The 16,811-nt window shown below is 34.9% G+C and overlaps 2 protein-coding genes and 4 non-coding genes across 6 annotated transcripts; 3 read left to right on the forward strand and 3 right to left on the reverse strand.

Moving 5' to 3' along the window:
- Positions 1-168: 168 nt before the first annotated feature.
- On the forward strand, positions 169-2,751 carry plpp-1.3 (Phosphatidic acid phosphatase type 2/haloperoxidase domain-containing protein). Its single transcript, NM_077389.4, has 9 exons — positions 169-274; positions 321-394; positions 444-531; positions 969-1,046; positions 1,094-1,200; positions 1,245-1,333; positions 1,826-1,949; positions 1,995-2,128; positions 2,447-2,751. Exons 1-9 carry the CDS (start codon positions 176-178, stop codon positions 2,566-2,568), a joined length of 915 nt encoding a protein of 304 aa, NP_509790.2. The 5' UTR covers positions 169-175; the 3' UTR covers positions 2,569-2,751.
- On the reverse strand, positions 2,691-16,726 carry rhgf-1 (Guanine nucleotide exchange factor). Its single transcript, NM_077390.10, has 26 exons — positions 16,592-16,726; positions 11,687-11,850; positions 11,506-11,563; positions 11,337-11,455; positions 11,206-11,283; positions 9,302-9,427; positions 8,348-8,404; positions 8,187-8,297; positions 7,984-8,139; positions 7,724-7,930; positions 7,557-7,670; positions 7,245-7,479; positions 6,613-6,698; positions 6,383-6,559; positions 6,166-6,335; positions 5,649-5,748; positions 5,443-5,605; positions 5,213-5,397; positions 4,835-5,164; positions 4,548-4,726; positions 4,366-4,501; positions 4,153-4,319; positions 3,796-4,102; positions 3,369-3,605; positions 3,209-3,319; positions 2,691-3,160 (listed from the first exon to the last, which is right to left on the reverse strand). The coding sequence occupies exons 1-26, from the start codon at positions 16,713-16,715 to the stop codon at positions 3,035-3,037; spliced, it is 4,023 nt and encodes a 1,340-aa protein (NP_509791.4). The 5' UTR covers positions 16,716-16,726; the 3' UTR covers positions 2,691-3,034.
- Positions 3,637-3,657, reverse strand: 21ur-13260. The gene has a single exon (NR_072023.1).
- Positions 9,874-10,005, forward strand: F13E6.8. The gene has a single exon (NR_072024.1). It is a non-coding gene; the product is annotated as an Unclassified non-coding RNA F13E6.8 (non-coding RNA).
- Positions 13,615-13,740, reverse strand: F13E6.9. The gene has a single exon (NR_072025.1). It is a non-coding gene; the product is annotated as an Unclassified non-coding RNA F13E6.9 (non-coding RNA).
- T01C1.11 lies at positions 16,146-16,272 on the forward strand. Its single transcript, NR_072026.1, has one exon. It is a non-coding gene; the product is annotated as an Unclassified non-coding RNA T01C1.11 (non-coding RNA).
- Positions 16,727-16,811: the final 85 nt, after the last annotated feature.

The raw sequence follows: 16,811 nt of genomic DNA on the forward strand, positions 1-16,811 counted from the left end.
CGTTCCTCTCCTGACGTCACCACCACGCATCAGTTGGAGTGTGCAAACACGCTCCACTATACCCCTCCCCATTTTATTATTTTACCGATGTCGTTTTTTTTGTTTCATTTCATTTTACGTTCTATTTTTCAATTTATTTGTAATGTAATAATTTAGGAAAAATTTCAGAATAGAAATGTCAGAACGAGCGCTTCGAAGAACAACTTTTAGTGGTAGATTGCTTCGTTTCAAGGAGGAAGAAGAAGAAATTGATAGGAAAACTGCAATTGTGAAGGTATATCAAAATGTTTTGTTAGTATTAATAGAAATTTGTACTGCAGGGAGGAATTTACATGGCATTGGATATTGTTATTGTGCTCGGTATCAGTTGTTCATTGTTTCTCTGGTTTTCTGGGTACGATTACTTTGAACAAAGAAAAACAAAACAACAATTATTGTTTCAGATCAGGTATCAATCCCTACGAAAGAGCCATGCCATGCGGAGATATCTCTATTCAGCAGCCGTTCAAAGAAAATACAGTCGGACTTAAAGTAAGTCACATTCAAATGAAAGTTGACGACGTCATTTGTAAAAAATTAAATCCCAAATTTGAACATAAAACTTTTGTTTATATTCTCAAGATAATAATTTTCAATAATCATAAAAGTGACTTGATACAGTACCAGTGAAGATATTTCTATGATCGATCACTTTTATATGGAGAAAGAAATAATGAAGTTTGTTAAAGCGGAACCAAAAATTGATGATGAATGCTGCCAGGGCGGTGAAATGGAATAAATTACCATTTATAAAATAATAAATGATGTTTATTTCGTACAGTTGTTATGAAAACGTTTAAAACTAATGATTTATTAAACTCGTTTGAATACTCGAAAAAACAAAATATTAAGCTGACGATAATGTTGCAACGATTATTGAGAAGTGTATTAAGGTTAAAATTAATTTCCAAATATTGTGTAATTTTCAGCATCTTCTTGTTATAACTCTCGGATCTCCGTTCCTGATTGTTGCTTTAGTAGAGGCAATTCTTCACTTCAAGTCAAAGGTATTTATACAATTTTGAAACATTAAACTGATAAATTCATTTTCCAGGGTTCCAACCGACTTGCCAAATTCTTCTCAGCTACTACTATCACTTATTTGAAATACCTTCTGATGTATGCAGCATGCACATTTGCAATGGAATTTCTCAAGTGCTAGTAAGTTTTTCAACAATAAAATAAATAAATAACTGGAATTTCAGTGTTGGACGTCTTCGGCCACACTTTTTCAGTGTCTGCAAACCAGATTGGTCGAAAGTCGATTGTACTGACAAGCAAAGCTTTATTGATTGTGAGTTATATAGAAGTAATCTGACTGACTAGTTCTAACTTTTTTGGTTTTCCAATTATACAAATTTACAATGTTGAATCTTTAGAGAAGGAGTAGTGGATGTGCTGAAATAACTGAAAAAAACGCGAAAATTTTCTGATTTAGAGTGTGAAAAATAAATTTCAAATCAATGAGACTGAATTTTCCATTGTCTCGCAGATGATTTGAGCAGAAATTTCCGTTTTAGAGGGATCTAGCTATATTTTTTTTGTTATCAACCAAAAATTGTTTGTTTATTGGTTACCAGATCCAAATCAACTGTTTACCAAAAAATTTCCCAGTGTTCATAAAACGTATTTGGCTTTTTGTTAATATTAGTATGTAAATACGTGTAAGGAACTCAATTTCTTTCTTTTTTTCGGCGCATCAATTTCTCCATTAATAATTTAATTAAAAAATTACCATTGTTCATAGTCCCTTTATATTTAAATCAATCAACAATTCTATTTTCAGCAAGCGATCTTGTATGCACCAACCCAAATCCTCGCAAGATCCGTACTGCCCGTACATCATTCCCGTCTGGACATACAGCTGCTGCTTTCCATGTGTTTCTTTTTGTTTATATCTACTTGAGAAGGTTAGAGAAACATCTATTTCATCATCATCAAATTAGTTCTTTTAGAATGGCTGAAAATACTGGGATCAAGGAGATCATCACCATTCGGAATATTCTCGTCCCCTCGTACGCACTTTGGACTGTTTTTTGCGCAGTTACAAGGGTTACCGATAATTGGCATTTTCCAACTGATGTCCTTGGTTAGTTTGTTATGGAATTTCAGATAAATCAGATTTCCCTAGAAATCTATAAGGTCGGCTAATAAGTTTTGACGTATTTTTGCAACTTTTGATTTTTTAACGTTTAATATAAATATCTAAAGAAAATTTAGTTTTTTTTTAATGTTGAGCACAAAAATCCTTAGTTTCACCGAGAATTTTCGTACAAAAAACACAAAAAAGTGGTTGGTAATTATTTGTTCTTATTAGAATATCAAAAAGTCGGCCGACAGTGCTATAAAAAGGATGGTTTTATTCATTCACTGTCTATATTACACTTTATTCAACTGTCTTTTGCAGGTGGCGTTATTCTGGCAGTTGTCTTCATTATCCCAGCATTTTATAGTTCATGGACTACCACAGAGATGATCTACAAAACACGCAAAATTGAACCGGGGAATCAAAACAAAAAAACCGATTGAAATTCATGTTGCATTATTTTTAGTTTAAAGTTTTTCCATTCACCTTTTGTCCATCCTATTTTATTCAATTTTACTGTCTTGGGTAGGATACGAGTTTCTCCTTGAAGATTCACTTTTAAAAATTTTTAATTTTTTTCTATTATTAATTGTTGAATATTTATTCGAGAAAGAAACACATTTTTCATTCTTCCAGCATAGCAATGAAAAACACAAGTATCCGTGAAACGCGGGTAAATTAAAACATACATGAACGACAAAAAAAGGTTGAAGTGTCAATGCAAAATACAAATTTTGTAAAAGGAGATTTTTATGAGGCGAGAGTTTGAAATTATAAATTTGGTGACAGATTAACTGTTATTATATCAATTGATGTTTGATAGCAATCACTCATAAATTATAATTTATAAAACAGACGGGGATGGCTTGTAAAAAGTTAAAATATTGATGTTTTAACAAAAATGTGATGCTATGTCATTGGTTGAATTGAAGGTAGTCTTGGTCGTTTCGGAACCATTTTTCGATCTTCTCCCAAATCAGTAAGAGTCTCTTCGCTAACAGATCTGTCGCGAGTATCCACATCAGATGCGAGTTTCTAAATTTTTAAATTTAGTAACATATGCTAGAGACAAATCAAATGTACCTTGTAGTGGTAAAGCTGCTGCTTGACAAGATTAAGTTCATTTTGTTGGTCCTGAATCACCTGCATTAGTGCTTTCAGATGATTCATTAATGGTGCGGCGATAGCAGTCAGCTGAAATAGAAAAATAGGAAATTCTAGTCGAAAACTGAACTCTACTCACTTTATAAGACGGAACTGACGGCACATTAGGCTCTTGGTTATTAAGAATATAGATATCTAATCCATTTTCTCCCATTTCTTTTCGAATGTTAAGACTTTGGTTGATACTATCCAATAGCCGATTTCCATGAACTATTGCAGACATTGCAAGTTCCTTTCCATCTCGTTGTTTCAAGTCAACAACTGCAAGACCTCCAAGCACTTCAGTGATTTTTTCGAGTTCTTCCGTGTTTCCTTTCTGAAATTGTATTTGCAAATAATGAATTAAACCAGCAACATTTTTTTTCTCAATAAATGAATATATAACCTGTACATGTTTTAGCGTGCCAGCAAAACAGGTTTGATATAAATAAAATTCAGTTTATGAATTTCTAAAAGTATTAGTGACAGAAAGCAATCAACATATGGCTCCATGTGAGCATACTTACCGAGTCATCGTTTGACAAGAATTGAGCCAGTATTGTCTGTTTAGTGATAAGTGTTTGAATGATGATCTCATCGCTTCGTTTTAATTTTTCCGCAGGAGTTAATACGGGCTGTGCATGCTCCAAAATGGTCGGTTGTTGAATTGTAATTTCATTTGCATTCACCAATCTTGGATGTGTAACGACATTTACTTTGGCCACACCATCAGAATCCAGCGTAGTTTGCGCACTCACATCAAAGTTATGATCGATACCGGCAGCTTGGTTCTTTTTCTCACTCATTATCTGGTCACCCATTAGTTTAAACCATCTGAAATTTTGAATTTCCTAATTCGATTCTATCGTTGAGAGGAAACTTACGTTTTTCGTTCTGTCGCCGTTCCCGCTACCAGTTCATAAATTTGCGCACCATACTGACTATTAAAAATTAAGAAAAATGCACGCTTGTCATTGGCTTTTTCTTTAGCAATCAGAGGAGCTAATGGAAGAATCGGTGACCATCTGGTCTCCTTTGAGGGTTCCAATGCCTAAACAATCTGGCTTGTTTAATTCAAGCATCTCGTATAAACAAACCTTAAGCACTAGTTTGTTCCCATCGCTGTTCTTTGTGAACAATACTAGCATATTCTCAAGAAGAACAACATGCAATTCTATCATCTTTCCTCTGTTAAACCGACATGTTAAAGGACCATCGTGCACAAGCCGAAATCTGAAAGACACGAAGATGAAAAGAATTGAAAAATTTAGGGACCCACTTGGTTAAATTCAAGTTCGTATAGTCATGCCCGACAAACTCTTTGTCAAACGGCGACGTGTCTGTTCGTTTTTGCAGCTCTTCAAGACGTCTCAAGTTTTCAGCATTTCGTTTGGCAGTATTCACAGCACTTAGAATACGTTTCGCTGATGCTACCGTTCGGAGTAAACAATTTTGTTCCTAAATAATAAAATGTATTGTGGAAATACAAGTAAACGACGTTTTGATGTTCAGTGCAGTTATTAAAAAGATTTCAGTCAGAAACCAGCATTTTATTTAAATGCTCACCTCACTGGGCTCGGTTGTATACTTTGCAATGGTTTCCAGCAATAAAGGATATTTGACAAGCCTTTGCATTTCCACGGGAATCATGTCTTTGAGCTGTAGCTTACGACAAACGGGATTCGATTCTGCCTCGGCTAGAAACCTCACAAAAGCGTCGTCTTTTTCTCGTTTACACCGTGTTCTGAGAAACTCGAGCGCGTGTTGTTGGTGTTGACAGAACGTTGCCGTAACTCGCATCAGGTTTTCGGCTGCTTCACCATCAAACATGCTCTCCATCAGCACACCAATGTCCCCATAAATTCCTCCATTCACACGAGGCGGTGCTGATCTCCACTAAAATTTTGAAAGCTCACATATGCTCTTAAGTATACAAAAACTTACCTTTTCAACTTCTGCTCTCATAGCATCAGACATGCTTTTGTGCAAATTCAAGAGCTCTTCTAGATTGGCAAATAACAGATTTGCAAGTTCTTCAGTTACAATTTTGCTGGTGACAATAGGCTTATAAAATACATGATATAATATTTTGAGATTCCTAACGTGAGTCCGCTCCGTGTGAAATAATTCTGAAAATTAAATGTCAAACATCAACACTTCGATCAACAACTTGCCATTTATCACTTCCTGACGCTTTTTCTCTTTAGGTTTCAGATGCCTAATAACATCCCATCCAATCAGTTGTTCTAACGGCGTTGCCTCGGTTTCAATTTCAAAATCGCTATCGCCATCCATAAATCTAGAGAATTGAAGAGTTGTGGTTCGTCGAACACATATCTGTAACCATATATCTTGAAAGTTGTTTTAGACTAAAACCTACATCGTCATCCATAGCAACGGAACCACTATGATGTGAACAACTAGAAGCTGCACTGACACTTTGTAGATCAATGGCCATTCTACTCGAGCTTTCCAAAGATCTAAAAGTAAGAAAATTAATAACATTTAATTTGGTGAAAATCCAGTGGTAATTCTGTCTGACTAGAGAAAGAAAGTCTCCAAAAGATTTCAATACCAGTTCTATATGTTATTCAAATTTAACATCAACTCGAAAACAAAGTCATGGTCAATTGAAATTTAGGATAGTTCCATTTGACTCCAAACATTCAAAACCGTAAAAAACGCGTCATATCTCAATAACGGAAACGATATTTTTATATTGTCACGTTTTCAGTAATTGTTGGACAATTTTATTTCTACTTATTTCGTGCTAGTCATAATGCTATACATAATTTTCACATCCAAAATTCTGAGAATTTTTGTTATTAAAAAAAAAATTCTACAGTTGCCAATCATACATTAAAGATAAATTTCTAATCAGAAATATATTTTCTTACCTTCTTTCAAGATATTTCGATTTTCTGTCACCAATATCACTTTCGTCTATTTCATCAGCCGGCGTCAAATCATATCCCGTTGATCGTTGCCAACTAGGTGTGACCGACCTATCTCGTTTTGAACTTGGAATCGAAACTTTATCTTCAGATAGAGATTGTGGGAGAGTTGCCTGAACAAAAAAGTTTGAATATTTAAGTTTTTTTTAAATGAACTAACAACGCGATATCTCATGCTATGCGATCTGGATACCAAGCCACGATCCATGTTATGTTCACCGCCAATTCCGCTGTCCGAGCTAGTGGATTTCACATTAGGCTGCTCGTGCCGTGCATTGCTTCCCGAGTCTTCATCGTCGTTAGCATCGGAACGGCCAATTAAACCAGATAGACGAGACTTCAAAAACAAAACATAATTTTTCAGTTAATATTGGTTATGGAGCAGCAAACCTTAGATTTTTGTTTAGATTGAGTTACCGGGTAACAAGCATCCGTAAGTGCTGATGTGCAGTGAGGATGAACTTTAACATCACAATCTAAAAAATTACAATTATGTTCTACATACAAAAACCTATTGAATTTTTTTGCTTAATTTTTTAGAAGTATTGAGGTGTTGAGTTTAAAAAAATGACAGAATTTTCATTGAAAGTAATACATTTGAACTTGTAAGTTTTTTTTTCCTGAGTGTGTTCTATTCAGTTATTTTTTAGCAAGAATATTTAAACAAAAAACAGAACGAAACTTTTTTTTTATTAGACTGCAAAAATGTTTAAGCCTATTTTCAGAAAGGTTAACTGGTTAGTTTTTTCGAAGCAGAATCTTACATCTAGCTTTTTTGATTGATTGAGATTCGGCGGGTTACGTCGTTGCCGTTGTTTTTAAGATTCAATTACAGTTGTCTAATCTTTATAAAAATTTGAAGAGCAACATGAGAAAATGGATATCGTTTAAAATATCTAAAAATAAGCTGCAGCTTTTTAGCAGTTACCAGTTAATTCTTACTTCCATTGAAAATAATGTTTTCTTTACTGAACCTTAACACTTAAAATGTTTTATGTTTCTGTAATCGTAAACAAACTTACTGCTACAAAAATAGATCCATGGTTGCATTCCCCAGATAGCATCCCTACATTGATAACAATAGTGAACCGTGTTCACCGAGTTGATTGAAAAGCTATGCCCTTTGACTTGAATGCGATTTTTGATGTTTGCCGGCAACTTGCGACTCTTTCCGGGTGGCTTGTCGCGTGCCATGAACTGCGGAAACTTGTCAAGCATTTTCTCGTTAGACGACGACGATGTCTTTCCCAATACGATCTTAATAAGAGAAGCAGTTGGAATATGCTGTAGTGCGCCGGCGGACTCCAGTTTTAAAAATAAACTGGTTATCGTACCTTGATAACTGTCGCAAGACTAGAAATTATTGACTGCGTACGAATTTCACAAGAGTCGAAGTCCGTCGAATTACTGCATTGCTCGAGACAACGGAACAGCATCTGCTCTCCAACCTTAAATCGATAAATTTCAATTTAGAATTTCACCTGTCAATGAGCCGACAAACCCTGTGCTCCATTGTCATGTCACCTCGAACCATATGCGTCAGTTGATTCGTCGATTCAGACACCTGCCCACCGAGTTGCTTTTTCTGTCGAAAGTCATTCAGATACATATTGATGTCGGTTACAGCTCTTTGTCGTCCTGGCACAAATATTCGTTTTAATGTGTCAGTATCACTGTCTCCAATATGCTCAGCTGTCATGCACATAATCTGTAAGATAACCTCTGTTATATCCCTATTCTCACGAAATATCACAAAAAAACCTTGTCAATCGGCTGAATGACGCTTTGGTTCGAGTTGGGAATACACATTGGGGAATTAGGAATGATGAATGTGGAGAATATTTCGAACGCCCAACGTCGGAATTCTTTGGCGGTGCCGTATGCGGACTGATATGCATCGGTGATTAGATAGAAAAACTGAAAACAAGTGAAAATAGATAACACGGGTTTTGCTGAACGCTTACCAAACTACTTGGATTTCCGTGTAGTAAAAGATAATTTATGAACACCGCCAAATGTGCTGGATGGGTTTTGAGCTCCGCCAAATTAGAAAATGGGCCTCCTTGTGATTCAGGCTACAATATCGATAGTTAAGTATTAAAATTAAATGACCAAATAAATATACCAAATAGACAACGTCATTTTCCTCTTCGTCACTATCAATGTCCATGTTTAGATTTGTCTGAAATATTAGTAGAATTTGGAGAAATAATCAAAAACATCAATCAAAATATAATGCATTCAGAAGATATAACTCTAAGTGAAAGTGAAAGTTATGGATGACAAACTGGAGCAATTACACATACTAGTAGTTGGGAGGACCCTTAGATTTACTACATCTGGCTACTTTTTGAAGCATTTCATATGGAATTTGAAAAAAACTATAAGAATGTATACCGTATTTCCTCTATTAGTCTTGCATGTCAGACTAATTTGAATCTGGTCCGTAGCAGTGCAAAAGTAATTAAGACTGCAATGCTATTAAAAGCTGCAAAACTACATATTTGTCGGATACCCCATAATTTTGGAAAACTGACCATTATTTCTATAATATTTTTGTTTATACCGTTTAAGCTATGATAATACTTTTCAATTTGGTATCAATTATTTGAACGATTTTAAATTTGATACACCCAAAAAATGAAACATTTCTGACTTTCCCGAGTAGCAGTGTTGGTCTGTCAAAACCAGACTATTAGAGTATCAGAAGACTATTAGAAAATGCAATACTAAAAGAGACTGCAAGAATAATTTTTGAGTGGCTCTTAGGGGTGCAATACTAATAGATAAAATACGATATACCGAATTGATTTACATAACATTTAAAGAAAGAGTAGAAAGAGCTGCTCAAAAGAGGCTAAAGTGAATGGAAGTAAATGATTTTCAAATTACCGCACAATTGACTTCACGCAGGAATTCAAATTTTTAACATATTTAGCATGATTAATTTCTTCAGGTTCTCAAGTTGAAACAGTCATTCGGCATATTTAAGTTTATCTCGAAAAATCTACAGCCTTATACTACTTGTATACTTAAACATAACACTCTAAATGTAAGACAAAAAAAATTTGTGACTCACCAAACTTTTCTGACTATCCGAGATAATTGATTCTGGTTTTAATTGTTTCAGTTGTGACTGCAATGAAACAATTCGTTTTAAAGCTCTGTCAATTTTTTCGCCATTTTGAGATGACTCTCGTAGACCCTGAAAATTAGGAATTGAAAATGTGAAGCCAAGTGAAAAGTATAAAATATCATGCTTTAATTTTTCTCAAAAAGTAAATTTCATAAAAACCGAATCGCTAAAAACATTTTTTTAAGCAAGGCGGAATAACATAAATGGAACACTTTTGGCAGCCTTTGAGAGTCTAGGAGTGTATTTTTGATGAGAAAATTATAAACATTTGGTTGTCTCGGACCATGGTGCCAAAAACAAGATTGAGGGAAGACAAAAAGCGGAAATAGAATGAATAAGTGTGACAGAAGAGGAGCCCCGCATGGCTTTTTCTAACAATTATGAATTCATCTTTATATGCTCATAGGGCATTGGCCCAGCGTAGTATTTCCACTTTTTGGAGTGTAGATCTGTCTAAGGACTGCGTCCCAAAAAAAAAACCATTGGGCGGCAAAAGAAGAGATGTATATATAAAAAGAGCAAATGCGGGTCTGGACTAGAAGGATGTTGACAACAGGCGGTTGCAATTGGATAACCCCCAGCGCTTTGGAATCATTGAATAAGGGTGGGGACAAGTGACAAAACTCTGTGATTGGGAGAAATTCGACAACGCACACAAAGGCTACAAAACGATGTGCAGTTTCTAAGAAGGGGAAGGAGAAGAAGAAGGATGAGAAGAAGCTCAAATGGGAGGGAAAGAAAGCAACAGATATCCCTTGCGTCCTCGTCGTCGTCGTCGTCAAAAAAGAAATCGTTGCATGTTTATTCGGAAAACTTGTCAAAAATCGGTGGTTCTGGTAATAGTGGGTCGCGTTTTCCATAGAATAGAATAAATAGAATAAAAATAAAATAGAATAAAAAAGGGACTTCGTGATGAAATCAACAAAAAGTTTGGGTCAAATCAGGTTCCTCACTTTTATTTTTTAAAGAATACTTTTTTAATACTTTTTAAAGGTTTAAATTGAAAAATTGGAAGAAAACATGCTAATCAATAAGAATCTTCGATTGTTTTGGGCATTATGATATGATGAACTTGAAAAATTTATTATTTGTCATTTATTGTAGTATTCATAGCATTAACTAAAAGTGTTCTTCTACTCTCTTCTTTTTTTATCAAGATCAATATGAAAATGGAAGCAAAATAAACGGCAACTTTTTGAGCTTGAAAGTTTCAGATGAATTTTATTTAATTGACTTGACTGTTTTACAAACAAACTATCAAGAGATTGGTAATTAAAATACATAAATTTGAGATCAATTTTTTAATATTCGAAACTTTTCAATGTTTAAAATATACAAGGAAAAATCGTAAAAAAAGAGCAGAGCAGCAAAAACTAGCAGACCATATGTATTTTCTGCTCACTTTTTGGTGAAAAGATCCGAAAATTTTACAAGATTTTCTACGAAAGCCAATAAACGCAAGATTAAGTTTTCTTTAAAGAATCAGTCACAAAAAATTATAATCAGAAACTAACAAATCCGATCTATGCAAACCCGATTATTAATAGACTTCGGAACCCAGAAACAACTTCTCTGAAGGTCCATCGGGAAAACGGACAGGAAAGCCAAAAGAACGGGCTTGGGAATAAGGAAAAAATTGGTGGCCTACACCGAAACCAATATATTTTCTGAATTGCTCAAAGGACGTCAGAACCCGACCATTGGTACAATTTGTCTTTGTTCATTGAGGTTCTTTGAACTCTTACAATCCGCAATGTTCCCGGATAGTGAAACACAAAAAGGGATACAAGTGGATTACAAGGACCGCTGTTTGCGAAAACACCGAAAGAGCAGGAAATGACACTGACCTCAACGTTTCGTCTTTCTTCAGCTACCATCTGGCCAAGTAATTCGTTGCGTCGTTGTCGCCAACTCTTTGAGCTGGCCTAAAAGATGGAGAAACTGTCTGTATTATAATTATGTGACCTCTAATGCATACCTCGATGAGCACTGGATCAGCGATATGTATTTTTTGCTCAACTTGTTGATTCGGAAAAGAAATATTGGATATGGGGTCCGGTGGTTTTCCAAGTAGAGTCAATGCAACGTTGTGGCCATCTAAAGTTTCAAGTGTTTGTTTTGATTTTCTGTATTTATTTTCAACATACTCGATATCATTTGGAGCACTTCCTTATGGTTATTGGGCGACACCGACATTCCATTGACCTAAATAGAGTGAAAAGTCGTGGGTGTCTAGTGTCTAAACACGATTTAGTAAAATGCAATTCAGTTGAACTACTTATGTGCGCACATTCTTGTGAGACATTTCTAAAAGGCAAGGGTACTAACCTTGACTATCCGATCTCCTTGACGAACACCCGCACAGTAAGCAGCTCCATCCTGTTTCAGAGTATGCACATAAACTGGAAACTCGCTGTTCACCGTCAGACCGAAACCATCTGGTTGTCGTTGAACTACTACGCATCGTTCTATCATATTGTAACTGGATGATGCTGAAATTAAAAAAAGATTAATAAAACGAGATGAAAACATCTAAATCAAATTGAAAAGTTTATACATAGAATGTTGGTTAACTCTTTGACGCAACTTAAAGTTTTATTTTTTTATCAGATTTAACTTTTGAATTTTGAACAATTGAAAAATCTACTATAACAACAGTTTAACTGTCAAAAAATTATGCTTTGTTTAACAATTTGGAGTTTCAAAAAAAAAAAAACACAAAAAAGCAACGTTCGATACATGTAATCGAATCAGCTTCTTTCTATCAATAATATGTTTCACGTAAAATAATGGTTCAAAGTGCAGAACAAAATTCAAGATACATAATAAAAAAATATTATCGAATATTTTGAAGTTTGATAATCTCAGTAGCCGTAATTGGAAAACAATCAGTACATCTTAACCGTTTTATTTTTAAAACAAAGTTCACAACTGGAAAGTGTGAATTTCTAAAAATTAAAACAACTAATATTAGCTAGTTTTTTGTCAGTAGAAAAACCAAACGACAAATTGAGAAACTGAAAGAAAAGTTGATTTTGTTGCGACAGAGACAACGCCACAAAGCAGATTTCGTTTTGCAGGGAACATTAAAAGCTAGACATGGCGTTTTCTTCACAGGATTTGCTTGAAATTCTCTATAAAGACGTATATAGAAAAACAAAAGAAAAATATCAACGCTTTTCTAAGAATATATAGTGCAATGGAAACGCTTAAAGTGCTACAGAAGCGTTTTGCATAAGCCTGTTTAATTTTGAGATGTGTAGTAATGGGTTGATTTCAAATGACAAAACAAGTCGCGAATAATCAATTCACTGAGAAAATGGAAAACTTTTGTGCCGGAAGATGTGGTTTTCCTGTCGTGAGAGACGAATTCGGAAATCCTCAGCCTCTGACTTGAACGAAAAATTTTCGGCGCTGCACCATCAACGCTCAAGTAGTCAAGTATTTCGAAGTAATGGCTTTTCCGTCGCAAAGAGAGTAGTTTGATTATTCTAAATCACCGAAGATACAGATGTCAAGTATAAATGTTCATAAACATGACAATTATATTCAGCACATAAGTTTGGAATTACAAGAAAATGTTTCTGAAATCTTTAGAATACTGAATTGAATTTGAACTTTTTAACCAAGAGTTATAACTCTGAAAAAATATTCAACAAAAAAATCGAACCGTACACAATTACATTTTAATTTTTTCTAGTAGGACTTTCTGAATTCTGGAATTTCCTTCTTACACTTATTTAGTTTTCCACATTCTTTGAACAAAAATTTTGATACGATTGTAAAGATTGTAAAATGTGTAAGAAAAATAAATAATACAACTTTTTGGAAGAGAACGAAAGAAAAAGTTTGAATTTTTTACAAATTTGAAAAATTCCTACATAAAAAACACAACATGGCTTTAAAAAAATATGCGAATCGCTTGCTTGGAACGTATAAAATGATTCTGATATAAATTTGAGCGAAAGGGCGGTTCTTGTTTTTTTTTCTTTCAGTACGTTTCGGGAATTAAATAAAGTTGAACATTTCTAGTTTCACGACAAAAAAAAATGTTTTAGTTATTTCCACAATTGAGTTTTAAATGTTTGGAAAACAGAAAACAACCATTTCGATAACCTTTAAGTTTGGAGTCCCAAAAAATTGAAGACAAATGCCAATTTCTTTGCTCAAAGTAAAAAAAAATCTTACAAAACTTTGATGACAAACATTTTCAAGCATAAGCCATAGCCAACCGAATAATTTCCCATTAATCGTCTATGGAAATTGTGGCAAAAAAAAAGATGCGAAAATGACGACAAGGAATTACGATAAGAAAAACGAAACGAAGGTGAGATGAAAACGGATAGACGTCGCATGTTCTCCAGTCTATCTTCAGCGGATACCTCAAATTTTTGTGCAAGACAATGAAACTACTTCAAAAAATATATTGCGAACTTGAAGTCTATAGGGTTCTAGACAAAAACTCGGATGAGGTTGCACGCCTTTTTTCCATTTTCTGTAAACTCAATAGGGGAAAACAAACAATGTCGAGAGGGGGTATGCACATCCATCATCTGAAAGTCTCAGCTGTTGGAAGGCATAAAGAAAAGAACAAAAACGGATAGATCTTTGCGTTGAGTTGTAAGTTTAATACTGAAACCTCTACAGACGTGTTTTATATCTTTTTAATGAAATATCTGTTTGGATCGAAAACTTTAGAGAGTCGAACACTGATAACAAAATTTCTAGATTAAATAAATTATTATTTTGTAATGTTTTGATTTGTTGGAAAAAACTGAGCGTAACTAAACTAAAAGCGTTGATCGTCGAGACTGGTGGCAAAGTCAAGGACAGCGCGGCCGGGAAAATGAAACGAAAGTTGAACGCACATCAGGAGACAGCAGCAAGACGCGCTCTTCATTTCATTTACCGGTATTCAGATTCTTCAACCTAATCTTCTTTTCCCGAAAAGAAGCCCTCCTTATCCGTTAAGTGTTGCGATGGCGGTAGTGGTGACCACCCTTTGAATTGAATTCATTTCACAAAAAAAATGAGGTTAAAACAGCGGATCAAATTGTCATTATTTTTGTCGCCAATGGTCATCGACCCTCCTATGAAAATATCTATAGAAAACCGTGAATTGACCATAAATAAGAAAATGGATGGAGAAATGTGAACCGGAGATTTTACAACCCAGAAGAGAATAATTCTAACGGCGGTGTTAGTCTCACCTCAATGATGCTAATGTTCACCAAATTCTCATATAACCTGGATCATAAGTTGTCTTGATTGACCCGGAAAACTAGCGAGCGAGAGATGTCACAGTAAGTCTAAAAACCACAGAACCACAGGGAACAACGACCCGCAATTTTATGGACTTTTGTGGGTGATGCGGGTGCTAAGCAAACACTAATAAAAACGTAACGCACTCGTTCTGCTCGTTGTTCGTCCTTTGCCCCGAAAACGGATATAAATCTCTTTGCCGGCCCAATCTGGTCCCAAATAACCGCTGCCTCATTTTGAAAAATGTGCTGCCACTCTATAATCGAGTGATAGATATACTAATGTAAAACAAGGAAATTGAATTTGCAATTCAATTAATTTTTTTCCTGCACGGAACATTATTTATAGTCACATGAAACCTTAGTTCGCGCAAAAGGGACTTGTGTGAATTTTGAATTGTTTTTCAGAATGTTCTTTTGGAAGTCAGAGCTATAAAAAGTTGAAGAGTGTTCGATCAGATTTGAGGTGTTTGAAAAAAGATAAGACCCATGTTTTGAAAAGCATATTCAAACTTTAGTTTAACAAAAACCACCAAAAATCAAAATGAACTTCAACTGCTAGGTTTTGTGTATTATTATGGAATAAAACTTTAATTTGTAATTTATGATCCTGATGTCTAAGCAGAAGTGCAAGTGGGACCATAGTTTTTGGCGGCAATTCATTTTTTTTTCAAAAATAAATAATGTTAGCAAATGTGCAAAAAGGAAATTTCTCAAACTGGATTCAGCGCAGAATTCAAAAAAGTTTTATCTGAAAGTATGCCGGTAACACGACAACAAGCAGATTCTCTGAAGCCAATGTTCAAATAACATGTAGTAAGGTTTTGCGCGTATTCGAAGGTTAATTTTTTAAGTGTGGCGCAAGAACGACAACAAGCAAAAATTCAATGAAACATAAACTACAAGACTGAATAGTTGATCACTTTCATGAACTGGAAATTAGTTATTACTATTTTCAACAACTTTTCATAGAATGTATGGAGAATGCGAAGAATATTACCAAAAGCTCGTGGTTTTCTTCAGATTTTTTAATAATTTAATAATTAAATTTTTCAAACTGCAAATGTTGACATCCCCTGCCGACTTCAGATCAAAGTTTCTTGTAAAATTAATGTGTTAAACGTAACGATAGGACAAGATTTAAACAACAACTGTGAATATATTCTTCAATGGGAAGTTTGCGGATTTTTTTTCAATTGGCACTCAAGTTGCATTTAATCCACTTCAAGGCTAACGATTTTAATCTTGTTTTGTAAGAAAATCATTCTGTCAATCCCATCTCTCTTAAAGTATTCAGAAAAGTTTTTAAATATCACTCAGTTTTCTATTCAAATGAATCAGCAATCAACAAAGAAGTTGACTAAACAATTTCCACAACAGATTTGATCCTCTTCCTCCGTTTCATCTTTTTCTTTATTCTCAGAAAACCCAGTAAACTGATGCTCTGTTGCTATTGCAAAAGGCACCCCGCCAAAATTGTCACAACAACGCCTATTGAGAACACAAGAGCAACACGACTCTTGGGAATATAACAGGAGAAGGGGATAACTTTCTGCCAAATTTAACATGGGATGAGTGGGAAAAGGGAAGAAGACATATACACACAATATATCCCGTTGAGATTTCAATCTTGAATGCTGTTGAAGAGGTTGAAAAGAGCAAGTGAGCTAGATAGGCTACAACGAAACACTGCTTTTAAGCAAAATAATTTTTGATGGAACTACAAAGTTATGCACTTTGAACACTAAAATCAACGTTTTCAGTGTTTAAGAAAAGAACTTACCTTTGTGTGTATTCTAACGAATACTTTGTTTTCTTGCGTTCCGAATAAAACGAAAAACAAAACTCATAGGTCTAAAATTATGGAACGAATTGAAACCAACAGTATTTCGAGTTATGATGAAGTTTAAAGTTCAACCCTTTTACCCAATTCGAAGGACAAGGTAATTGTAAAAGTGCAAAAATGGCTCACCGGTTGATGGGGATAATGGCTGCGATAAGGGTACAGTCCTTGTGACAGCCACATCGTCGACGAGGTATACTTTGTGCCGATCAAGTTTGAGTGGTGTATTGGTTACAAACTCGTACGATCGCATATACAGTTTCTGTAAAAAGTATCAATAATGGCAAACTGAGAAGAACTATAAATGCCAACGGAATCACGGAGACACAGAATGTGAGTGAATGGACGA

The sequence above is a fragment of the Caenorhabditis elegans genome, chromosome X (assembly GCF_000002985.6).
Source record: "Caenorhabditis elegans chromosome X".
In the NCBI taxonomy this organism is placed as follows: domain Eukaryota; kingdom Metazoa; phylum Nematoda; class Chromadorea; order Rhabditida; family Rhabditidae; genus Caenorhabditis; species Caenorhabditis elegans.